The 12,067-nt window shown below is 33.7% G+C and overlaps 1 protein-coding gene across 1 annotated transcript; it reads left to right on the top strand.

Moving 5' to 3' along the window:
- Nucleotides 1-9,388: 9,388 nt before the first annotated feature.
- Nucleotides 9,389-11,699, top strand: LOC131055862 (uncharacterized). The gene is made up of 7 exons (XM_057990178.2): nt 9,389-10,048; nt 10,136-10,219; nt 10,331-10,354; nt 10,855-10,965; nt 11,061-11,169; nt 11,271-11,422; nt 11,532-11,699. The coding sequence occupies exons 1-7, from the start codon at nt 9,389-9,391 to the stop codon at nt 11,697-11,699; spliced, it is 1,308 nt and encodes a 435-aa protein (XP_057846161.2).
- Nucleotides 11,700-12,067: the final 368 nt, after the last annotated feature.

Below are 12,067 nucleotides of genomic sequence, written 5' to 3'. Positions count from 1 at the left end.
CCCAAAGCTTTAGGCTTAAAGAGTAGAAGTCTGAAAGAGCCCTTAAAGACTTAAAACAATGGAAAAAGATGATGAGATGAAAAAGGCTAGAGCGAATACTATACCATTGAACTTCACACAGCTCATATAGCTGTTGAATTTATTAAAAGCTGGATAAATACTTTTTTTATATGCTACTTTTTTTAATTTGTTGGTATCAAAATTTAGAGATAATAGGAAGCATATTTTCACTATAAGAAGCTACAGTACTGAAGTGAACATCTATCAACTCTTATGCAATTGGACCCTTAACTTGCCTTAAGCATTAAGCAATTTCTTTTTAATTCTAGTCTAAAAGTTCAAGGATAAATTCCAAAAAATCAGTGGGTACTGTGTTTCCGAGCTTGGTCATAAACCACTTGCATGTTTGGTATATGGTTGAGCAGCTTCCCAATCATTCAAAGAATAATTTGAATTCTATTGCCATCACTATTTGTTCAAGTTTTCGACATATTTAGGCATTGAGGCTTAACACCTGCTCAGGGGCAGGGCAAGGCAAATTACTCATTGCCCTCAAAACAATGACAAAAAGAGTCATCAACCATGTGGCAAATATTCAGAACGAACATAACCCTGCTGGTCCATTTTCACTACGCTGTTACAGTACAACGAAGAGGGAGGATAAAACCATGGTATCCTGTAGAAATAGAGAGCCATTGCCCTTCTTGTTCGTAGAAAATTTGGGAAAAAAAATGGAGGATAAAACCATAATCAAGCCGTTCAAATTCTTTTTACAAATAAACTTGTATTTGCATGTTATGCTAATTTTGCTGGAAGAAATTTCATGTGAATAAATTAGAGGAAGACGAGAACCACCAGAAGAAGGAAAATATAAACTATTTAAGCGAAGGACTGGTGTAATTGTTACCTGCAATCTCCAAAAAAGAAACTAGTGAGGTGCAATTGTTTTCATATTGGTGAGCAACCCAAGTTCAAATTTGAAGAATATGGACGTTGCCCCTAATATTCAACAGAAACTCTGAAGCTATATTTAGTGATCAGGTGCGCGGATATCCGGGTATAGTTTTTTTTAATTGGAGTGAGTATTTGTGTTTTAGTTTTTTATTCTCACAAGGCACAACAATGTTCATTCAATTTTATTTTTCATTTTTAACTAGTTCAACCCATCAGTATTTAGAAATGAAAAAAATTTATAGTAAAAATTTATTTTATATTTTATAAAATTATAAAAATATATTCTATTAAAATGTTCTTGTTAATATTTGAAATGTCAATATTAAAATTAAAGTACGTAAATTATTAATAAAAAATTAAAAGTATTAAAATTAATTTTATTACATGGAGAGGCGTAACCCACAATGGCAGCACAGGATGGAGTGTAATGACATGGCCATGTTAAAGAAAAGAATGTTAACTTTCAATAAATAAAAATCCAACAACAAAAATATCTAATTAAAATAGAACCATCATGTTTCATTCAAAATAAATATATAAGTGTGTAGGGGAAAAAGCGAGACTAGGCTAACATGCCCTAATCCTACCTTTTGACAAACATTGTGGAATACGAAAGAGCCTAGAGGTATCACACAATTGGCTACTTCTTTTTGTGGAAGAGAGAGCCACGGGCTACCTATTAGGGTTTCTATTCCTTTGTTGTAATTGAAAGATAAAATGATGCAAGTTCAATTCCTAACCCTAAAGTGCAAGTGTGAACAAGATTGCAGAATTGAGATTAAACAATGGAAAGCTGTAAACACAAGGACAAGGCAAGAATGCAGATGTGTACCCGGAGTTAAAATCTGAGTGAAAATGTTCGGGATGGGGGCGCAGGCGCCACTGTCCTGATTCTGCTCCTGAGACTGTTGTTTTGCAACCTGAAAAGCTGTTAGAAATGCTGAAACTTGTTGTCTGACAAAAGGACCAGGGCGCCCAGCGCCCCTGTCCCAGGGACTAAGGCGCCCAGCACCCCTGTCCTGGCAGGACCAGGGTGCCCCACGCCCCTGTCCTGGTCTTTTGCCCTGAAATTTGGTGTGTAGCTCAGTTTCTGTCTGCTTCTGTTGGATTTGCAACTTGCGGCGTTGTCTGAATCCTGAAATCTGCACTTATATCTGAAAAGGTATGGTGGGCGGCTATATAGGGTTTTGCCTTAGTCAAACCCCCACTTTGGTGATTTCCACCTCCACGAATAGCCAAGTTGTATTGTAAAAGTAGTGTGTGTGCAGACCTTGTGTGTGTGCAAGATCCTAAAATGCAAATAAGCAAGCTAGAGCAACCTAGAAAGTAAACCCTAATTGCTTGTAAATGATAATGTAAATGCTCCAAATCAAGATGCAAAGTGATCTAAAGCATGAATACAAATGATATAATGAGGCTTATGCAAAGACATGAAAACAACATGAAATCATACCCAACCCCAAGGGAGGGGTACAAGCCAATCTTCAGTCGGTGATCCCCTATTGCTCTTCAATGTCTTCAAAGCCCTAAATGGATGAATGAAATTGATGAATGCTTGATGGGTGGATGTTGAATGTTGTTGAAGTCTTCAAAGATCTGCTCTTTCGCTGCGTAGAAGGCCCCTGAAACCAAAATTCTAATCCTTTCAAATGAAGAAAGAGAGCTCTTATATATGAAACCCTAGGTCTTAATTTCAACTTTTGGCTGACCTAGAGATTGAATCTCCCACCAATTTCTTGGGGTTAAGCTTTATTTTATGATTGGATTGCACTCCTAAAATTTCGAGAAAAATGTCCGGGACCGTGTGCACTCCGGGTGCCATGGTCCTGACAACTTTTCACCAAATTTTTAGGGCCGTCGGATATGATGATTTTAGAGAAAATCCCGAAGTTACAGATGATTTCAAGATGTTTTGACCCCCGAAATCAAGCCCCCAAGTTCAAAATAGGACCTAATTAGGGTTTTTGATTAAATGATGTATTGGAGGAATAAAATAAAAGGGGCACACTTTAATGAAAAGGGCCCAACTTTATGATATGGGAGATGATAAAAATAGAACCTTAGACCTAATTAAGTGCCAAAGGGGAAATGCAATGCAAAATGCAAAATGCGCTAAGGCAGGTGCTAAACCAAGTGTGAAATTGTACCACCCTAGCAAGTGCATACAATTTACGACGCTACAATAAGTAGCAACTGAAAAATAATGGTAAATGCATAAATTTCAAAAGAATTATTTTGAATAGCAAAATAAAGGTGCCAAGAGTAGAGATAAATTACCGAAGGCCACGTCAAATTAAATAAAAAGGAGAAATCTGTGAAAATGACAAATAAATTACCCAGCACAAGTAATTAAGTTATTGAAAGGAAAGAAAAGGAGCATAAACAGACTTCCTAATGTAAACCCCCAAGGAGACGGAATGCAAATTTCTTTGCAAACCCCTTAACAACATTACAGATAAAGAAAAACACACACAAGATAAATTTCAGATTTAGCATAAACACGTGACACAAAAGATTTCACATGGGAAAACCCTTTCAGGAAAAAACCCACCACACCAAAGCACAAATCAATTGTATTATAGTAAAAAGCTTTTACAAACAATATGCAGAGTTTATGCTCTTTCAAGTGTTTTCAACTGTGATATCAAAATCTAGAATAATTTCTGTAGCATAGCATCGTCTTTCAAAAATACTTCACTATACTTCTCTTCTACAACACATTGTATTTGTAGAGTTTACAATGCAAAAGGAAACAGCTTCTCAAAAGCTTCCACATTCAATGTATCTTTACAAAAATTAGAAACTTCCTTTGTGCACAACTCTTACATAAACTAGACAACAATCTCAATGCAGTCAACTTAGTGCAAACATCAGACACCAAGGACTTGCAGACATCCACAAGTTCCATCTACAATAGATATCCATTTGTTCCTCTCATCAACCTCTTCATAGTAGTTAAGTAAATCATGAAAACTACATATAAGCAATAGCCATGACAAATAATAACCAATGCAGTCTCACCATCACATCCTCAATGATCTACTCAACCATGATCTATTCAACCAATCACATAGTTACTCATGTCAATTACATCACTATTGGCAATGAACACTTCCTCAACAACTACAACAATCATTGCTTTCTAGTAGACTAATCAAGAATCATTCATCCGTATACCATTTCATATTTGATAGTATAAGAAAATATCTTCATCAACTCTCTCCATAGAGCAATAGCCAAATATTAGTACTATCAACCATGTCACCAAAGTAAGTTAGACATCAAGACCAAGATGGTAGGCATTGAACACAAAGTATATGCTCAACACATCCTTGAGATCCTTCAAAAACTATAACAATCCTCAATACAAGAACATTTTACACACACTATGTCCTATCCATTGTCTTCCTCCAACAATTCCTTATTTAGTTGCACTAAGTGACGACACTTAACCAAGAGTGTCAACAACAAGAAGGCAAACAACTGCCATAGAGCACAATAAAAAAATCTCAGTATAGACACCATACAACTTCACTGTTATAGTAGCAAGCAATCTAACAAGTAGGAAACCACAATTACCATATCCACAAAGACACCTTAACCTTTGTCATTAGTCAAGAGCCACATCATCATTGACACCTCAACATCTATCACCTACAAATCTTGCTAATGACATGTATGTTTCCTTCCTTGGATGTGGTTGTGTGAGTTAAGATCCTTAGCTCGCAGGCTTGTTCTCTCAAACTTAGTGTCATCTTCTATCTTATTAATCTTGCTCTTGATTTCTCAAATCTATCACCAACAAAGCTTTCTAATGACATATATGTTTCCTTCCTTGGATGTAGTTGTGTGAGTTAAGATCCTCAACTTGCAGACCTGCTCTCTCAAACTTAGTGTCATCTTACATCTTATTAATCTTTCTCCCGATTGCTAAAATCTATCCCCCTATCTTCCTTCTACTTTACCATGAGTATGAGCATAATTTCATGGTCCCGATAAAGTGAGAGCTAATGTAGTGTCATAAAATATAACCCCTTACAATTTTACATCCCCTTTTGGCCACTTTTCTTAGTGTGCTTCTCCATGGCTCTTTCCAAGCCTATTTGTGGTCAATTTACTATCAAACTATTGTTATATGTTAATATGGTACTTAGATTATGTTCTCTAAGTCTATGCATGCCACATTTTCCCTTGTTCCACCCCTTTTTAGGTGGACTATGGCACTAGGCACCATAGTTATGATGGACTAGGGCAGTAGGCACCATTGTCCCCCTAGATTGGGCCCAAATTTGAACTTGACAGTGTGTCAATTCCAACTAGTTGTTACTTGATCCCGATATTTGATTTGACCATTGGATGTCAACCTAATTTATGAAATATCTTGGGAACTCTATATAAGAAAATCTTTCCTAATTCATTTTCATACCTACACATTCTAATCAACTCCTTGAGCAAGTATTATGAGTGAATTTATAAAGATGTTAGCATTATGGAGCAACAAGTTACATGAAATCTTCATGCAAGTGGTGTTTCATAATTGATCTTGCCTTGTCATGTCATTTTTATTGCATCAAAACTTGAGGGTCTTATTTAAGGAGCATTGCATCATCAACATTACCAAGTTTGAGGTATAATTTTTTCAATTCAATTTTTTCACTTTCGATGCAACATTTTCCTCTACAAGGGTAAGCTTTCATTTCCTAATCATCATTGTTGTAGTGGAGGTTAATACCTACCCAGGGTTTGACTAAGGTAAGCCCCTATACAACCCAACATATTTTCTCTCTTTTATGTGAATAGGATTTGGATCTGATAGTGAAGGATTGCATATTCATAAAGTGCAGATTGGGACAAAGAGATTCAAAATTTGAAGCAAAAACTGCTGGAGTTATGGCTTAGGCCCCTAGTCAAACACTTTTATAGCAGAATTTTAGGGAGATAGTTTGTACAACATCTTGATCTAGAATGTGTGTATGATATTTGCATCATACAATTAGAAATGACACCTATCCCCATAGTTCGGTACTTTTAGGCCACTTTTAGGCTCAAATTATAGACACAAGTTCATTTCTAAATCATATTTCCAAATCTATTCTTAGAGTTTGCATGTTTATTTTGTAGCTTATTGTTCATGTTGATTATTTTTAATTTTACACCTTTATACCTAGTTCTTGCATTTTCTCATTTCATCTTACCCAATCATACCAAAACACAAGAGAAGAATAGTCAATCATTGCGCTTAACTCTCCCAAGGGTTTGAAGTTGGGCATGTTGATTATTATTTAGTGTTTATTGATGTGAATGGGTTTGGTTCCTACTTTGCTTCAACTAGACTAGTGAACCTCATTCCACTACACTATAATTGAAATTATTACTTGTATATGGTGAAAGTGGATAACAACAATATTGAAAGACTAAATGAATTCAACCACAAAACCCTAGCCTAACAACAACAAAGATCCACCATGACATATGAAGATTACCTAAGACAATGCAAATCAAATGAAATCACAAATATTATACCATCACATGTCCAATAGGGTTTGGATCTCCATTCTTCCTATCTCCATTGATCTTGCTTGATATATTTTCTCTCAGATTTTATTTGTGCACAAGAGCTCAACAAAGAATGGAAATGTGGTTGCAAGTAGGCTTGATTTCATATGCAAGTTCGAAAGCATAGTTGGGGGGTTAAAATGCATAGTGAGTGAGGGTTTGATAATGAAGGAAGCATCTCCTTATATAGAAGACACTATATGAAATGGAGGGATAAGATTGAGAAGTGTAAAAGAGGTCGGCTATGATTAAAGGGTAGGTAAAAGAAATAATAAAATAATGAAAGGGTAGGTAGTGTATGAATTAAGAGATGAATGACATGTGTCATGGGTAGAAAAGGCTAATGAATTAATTAAATAAATAAAGATATATTTAATTAATAGAAGAAGTGGGATCAATTAAATAAATAAGATATTTATTTAATTTAGGAAAAGGATAATTTAAATAAATAAATGTATTTATTTAAATGAGAAATAAGGCTAGAAGAGGATAAATGAATTAATTAAATAAATAAAGATTTATTTAATTAATAGAAGAATTAGGCTAAAGTAATTAAATAAATTAAGATATTTATTTAATTAGACATGACAATTTTAGGTGTCTACATTACTAAATTATCATACGTTATATTTTAATAACATAATTACATGTTATAAGTTATCTTGATTCTAGTATCTAACTCATTAAATCCATTGCTAGTATTTAAATAGCTTTGGGAGAAAAGTGACATTATAATCTATTTTTTATTTTTCTTACATGTATGTTCTTTAATTAAACGAATTGCTACATACCTTCTTATGTAGCTTCCCTATCTACACTACAAATGGGAAGGTTACTTGGGAAATAAGTTGAATGGTCAAAAACCCCTCTTCACTATGATGAGGTCTTTAATTTTACAAACAAAAGAGTGCTTCCTTAGTTTTCTTTCTTTCATTATTTATTATATTTATAAGAATGGGTTCTTTTAATCTTCCAACGAAAGTATTTTGTGTAGATAAAAAGTAAGTGTGGTGGTGAGGGGATGATGCTCAATAGAGATGTTTTCATTCTACGTATTAATCTTGACTTCAAGTAGGCCTTCTTGATGGATTTTCTTATCATGGTCCAAAACAAATCTCCTTAGTGATTAACCTTCCTTGAGTGAGAGTATCACACAAAGGACACAATAACCACACGACCCTTCTCTACTACCCAATGTCAAAAAGAACTAGTAACTTTTCTTTAAATTTTCTATATTTGTGCATGGCCTATTGATTGCTCACCGATAAAAATATTCACTAAATATTTTGATTGATGTTTTATTAATTTCATTCTCATCTTTAAAATTATTTGGTGTTGTTGTAATTTTATTCTCAAATTTATTATTTTAAAAAATATATTGAATATGATTATTTTATTTTATTTTTTGTCAATCTATGGCCTTGAGACTAAAATACTATTCTTTGAGATATTTATTTTATTTATCTAGTTCATCTTAGTGTACTAATGATGACAAAAAATAGGAGATTATGTAGAGAGGTTTTACACCCAACTTAAACTTCACACTCTTTGAGAGTCAAATAGTCAACAAGAATTGTATACTTCATCTCTACCAAAAAGTGTTAATTAATGTATTCCATATATTTTTTAGATACTGAATTAATTAACATTCGTTGAAGGAGCTCAAATTACTAAAGAATGTATAGGTGTAGATTCATTCCCAAGAATTTGGAGTGTATGTACATTATCACATACAATAGTTTTTTAAGCCATTTTGAGATTTTTTATACATATTTTAATTTTAATGATACTTTGCAATAAGGATTATCTATTTCTAGAAGGATTTATACGTACATTAAGGAGAATATTGGATAGACTAACATTCAAACTTATAGCCCACGTGTGACTAGTGACAATTCCCAACATTCAATCACTTTCCCTTTCATTATAAAAACTTTCAAATTCTATCAAGAAGTATATTTCAAATCCAACACACCCTCTAAGGTACGTTTATGTTGAGATTAGCTTGATACAAAATTTAAAATTTAAAACATGATATAATTTAACTTCAGTAAATTTGAGAGAGAAAAATTATTCCACTAATTTTTATATCATATGTGTTTTGTATCATTTTTTCATATAATTGAAGATTTGATTATAAAAAAATTCTCCTTGACAAAATTTTATTCTAATATTTTTTTTATTAGCATGCCCAATTTATATTTAATTAAATTGAGAAGGGGACCTCGCCAGCTCTAATAAAAAAGAATATCACAAAATGAGTAATGATAATAGGGGAGACTTGCCCTTTAAAGAGCTAAACTCCAAATCGCTAGACTAAACTTCATACTACTATACTAAATTTCATATTCCTCTCAATGAAAAAGAAAAGAAAATCAATGGACACTTGATTTGGTGGTAAAGTTGAGAGATTCTTAGTGAGCCCATCACAAATCAAATCTTGCTCAGTGCAAAATTTTGACATTATAAGAAATGAGGTGGACAAATTTGGCTCTTAATTGAAAAATATATAATCTAAAAAAAAAAGAGAGAGAAAGTAATGTTAACATTGCTCCATAGAAGATATTATCCTCCATATTAAAAAAATGAAAAGAAAATAATGATAATCCTCCATAAAACAAATCAATGAAACAAAGGGAGAGAGAAAGTAATTGTAATCGAACAATCTTTCTAAGTATGTTAGGACGAGACGCTTCTTTTCATTCTAAGCGGGTCGGCCTATGGGGTATCCTCTATGCCCTATATTTTTCATTATATATATCTACAGCTATGAACGCTCTCTCATCGCTTTTATCAGTTTTATCATCTCATAAAGGAAATCCCACACCATCAACTTCACAGTGACCAATACTATTTTGCCCTAGACTGTTGTATAGAAATGGGGAGACACGGCAGAAGGGTAGGAGACGCTTCTATCAACCGTTCATTATCTTCATCCTCCACCCAAAATGAGTATGAAGATGTTTACAGATGGAAAAGGCAGAGGAATCTCAATGGGAATCCTCACAACACTTATTCCACCCACCACCCACAACAATGGCAATTACAGGCACCCACTTATATGAACTATGGCGCTCCGCCTCCTGGTTTTCCTGGAAATTTCAGCTTCTCTCAACAACAAATGCCCTGTGAATTTCAAGGCCCTTTAATGGATTTTCATGGTCCCAAGAGTGCTTTTAGTAGAAAACTTCCTCCCACAAGGGCCTCCCAAAACGATTATGCTCAGCATTATGTGGACACTGGAATCCGACCCCAAAATTTTATCAGAGATCCTGACATGTCTGTTGTTCCTGACGAGTATCCGCATCTGAAGGAGCTCATGAAGCTGAAAGACCAACAGATTTTGAAACGGTCTTTCAATCCGGTATACTTGAAATGCGATCTGCGAGAGACAAGGCTTTCCAAGGAACTGTTTGGGACAACTTTTGATGCAATTTTAATCGACCCACCCATGGAAGAATATGTTCGCAGGGCTCCTGGTGTCTTGGATGCCACTGACTTCTGGACATGGGAAGACATTAGGAGCCTTGAAATAGAGGTAGTACCTGAAGTTTTAATTCATAGTAATACTCACTTTTTTTTTACTGCTGATGGGATTGTATTGAATTAGTTCCTTTTCTCGCAGGCAATTGCAGATAATCCGTGCTTCATTTTCCTTTGGGTTGGCTCTAACGAAGGCCTTGCAGAGGGACGTCTGTGTTTTAAAAAGGTAGGCTTTTTATGATTTATGTGTATGGTTTGGATTACAAATTAATGGTTGTTCAATTTCTGTGTGAGATATTATGTTTCTTGATTATATTATGTTTCTTGGTTATATCAGTTATCAAAATTTAAGTTTGTGAAAGTATGATATAAAAGATGTATGATTTCATTAAAAGTCTCTTAAGAGATATCAGAAAGTTTCTATCTATTCTCAATAACAATTTCAATATAAAAGTATCAGAAAGTATATCTGTTAGCATCTTTTAAATAGATTTATTTAATATATCTATGTTAGTTTATGTATATGACCTATGCTAGTTTATATATGATGTGAAGGAGAGATTATAATCAAAATAAAAGTAAGATCAAGAAATTGTTCAATTGATAATATGCTTTTTGATTGCACTATCCATCATAATTCAAATTCATAGATATAAAAGATGAGATCAAGATCATATCTGACACCATTTCAATAAAATGACTACTCTTCTATTTTTAATTCTCACCTGAAAACAATATATCATATAACAAAACAAACTCTCCAAACTGAACTCATTCTCATATGACCACATTCATGCAATCTTTTTCATTTTAATGGAAGAAAAACTAAAGTCAAGAACTGTGCTTTATTCAAAATTTCAGTGGGGTTTTAAGAGAATCGACGATATCTGCTGGCTGAAGACAAATCACGAAAGCAGAAGCATGTCAGACTTCGTCAATCGGGACTCAAATTCTATATTCAAACGTACCAAGGTGATTATAACCATTGATTTGCTAAAAAAATTATATCATTTTTAAACATTTTTCTGTGTGGGCATGACCATTGTTGCAAGTTTTTGATTTTGCAGGAACATTGTCTGGTGGGTTTGAAGGGTATGATATCTGCAGACATGCAGGATCATCTCATGCATCCCAATATTGACGCCGACATTGTAATAAGCGAAGAGCCTCCATATGGTTTCTACTCTTCCACAAAACAATAGTTTTTTTACACAGTATCAGATTCATCAAAATCTCACAGGACTGATTTTCTTTTGTTTTGGTGAATTTCTGTGCAGGCTCAACGCAAAAGCCAGATTATGTGTACAACATAATTGAACACCTTGTCCAAGGCCGGAGGCGGATTGAGATTTTTGGTGCTGATCATAACCTTCGGCATGGCTGGTTGACAATCGGGAATGCTCTATCATCTTCAAATTTTAACTTAGAGGTACCTGTTAATCTTATAGAACTGTTGTTTTGACCATTCAAAATGTATTTACAGTTGATATGGAATGCACAAAAATCCTAAAAAATTTGTGTTTGTGATTGATTTGCAGTCATATGTGAGGAATTTTGTGAATTTGGAAGGAAAAGTGTGGGAAAGAGTCGATGCTCCTCATCTTACAGGCACAACATCTGCCATTGAAGATCTTCGACCTAAAAGTCCTTCCTCAAGGAAAAGACAAAACAAAAATCGTTTGCCAAACCAAGAAGTTCATTCTTAAAATTACTTTTCTGTGTACATTTCAACAGTCTGTTATTTTTGGAATTAATTTTATTTTTTAATACCATACAATTTAACAATTAAAAGTCACAATGACTAACAAAAAAAATATAAATAATATTTATCAAATTATAATAAATATATTATAGACATTGATACATAATACATAATATATAATATATTCAAATATGTTAAACCTATTGTTGCTTGGGGGGCACAAAACTCAGAAAGCAATATTTCTAATTTTTTTAATGGGTATTTAATTTATTCGTTATCATTTTAAGGATTTTAAGTAATCTATAATATTAAATGTATAAGAAAAAAAAAAAACTAAAATTTTGTATAATTTTTTTAAAATTTGTAAAATTA

The sequence above is a fragment of the Cryptomeria japonica genome, chromosome 11 (assembly GCF_030272615.1).
Source record: "Cryptomeria japonica chromosome 11, Sugi_1.0, whole genome shotgun sequence".
Taxonomy (NCBI): Eukaryota; Viridiplantae; Streptophyta; class Pinopsida; order Cupressales; family Cupressaceae; genus Cryptomeria; species Cryptomeria japonica.
The sequence above is the reverse complement of the archived record's forward strand: the minus strand, read 5'-3'. Positions and strand labels throughout refer to the sequence as shown.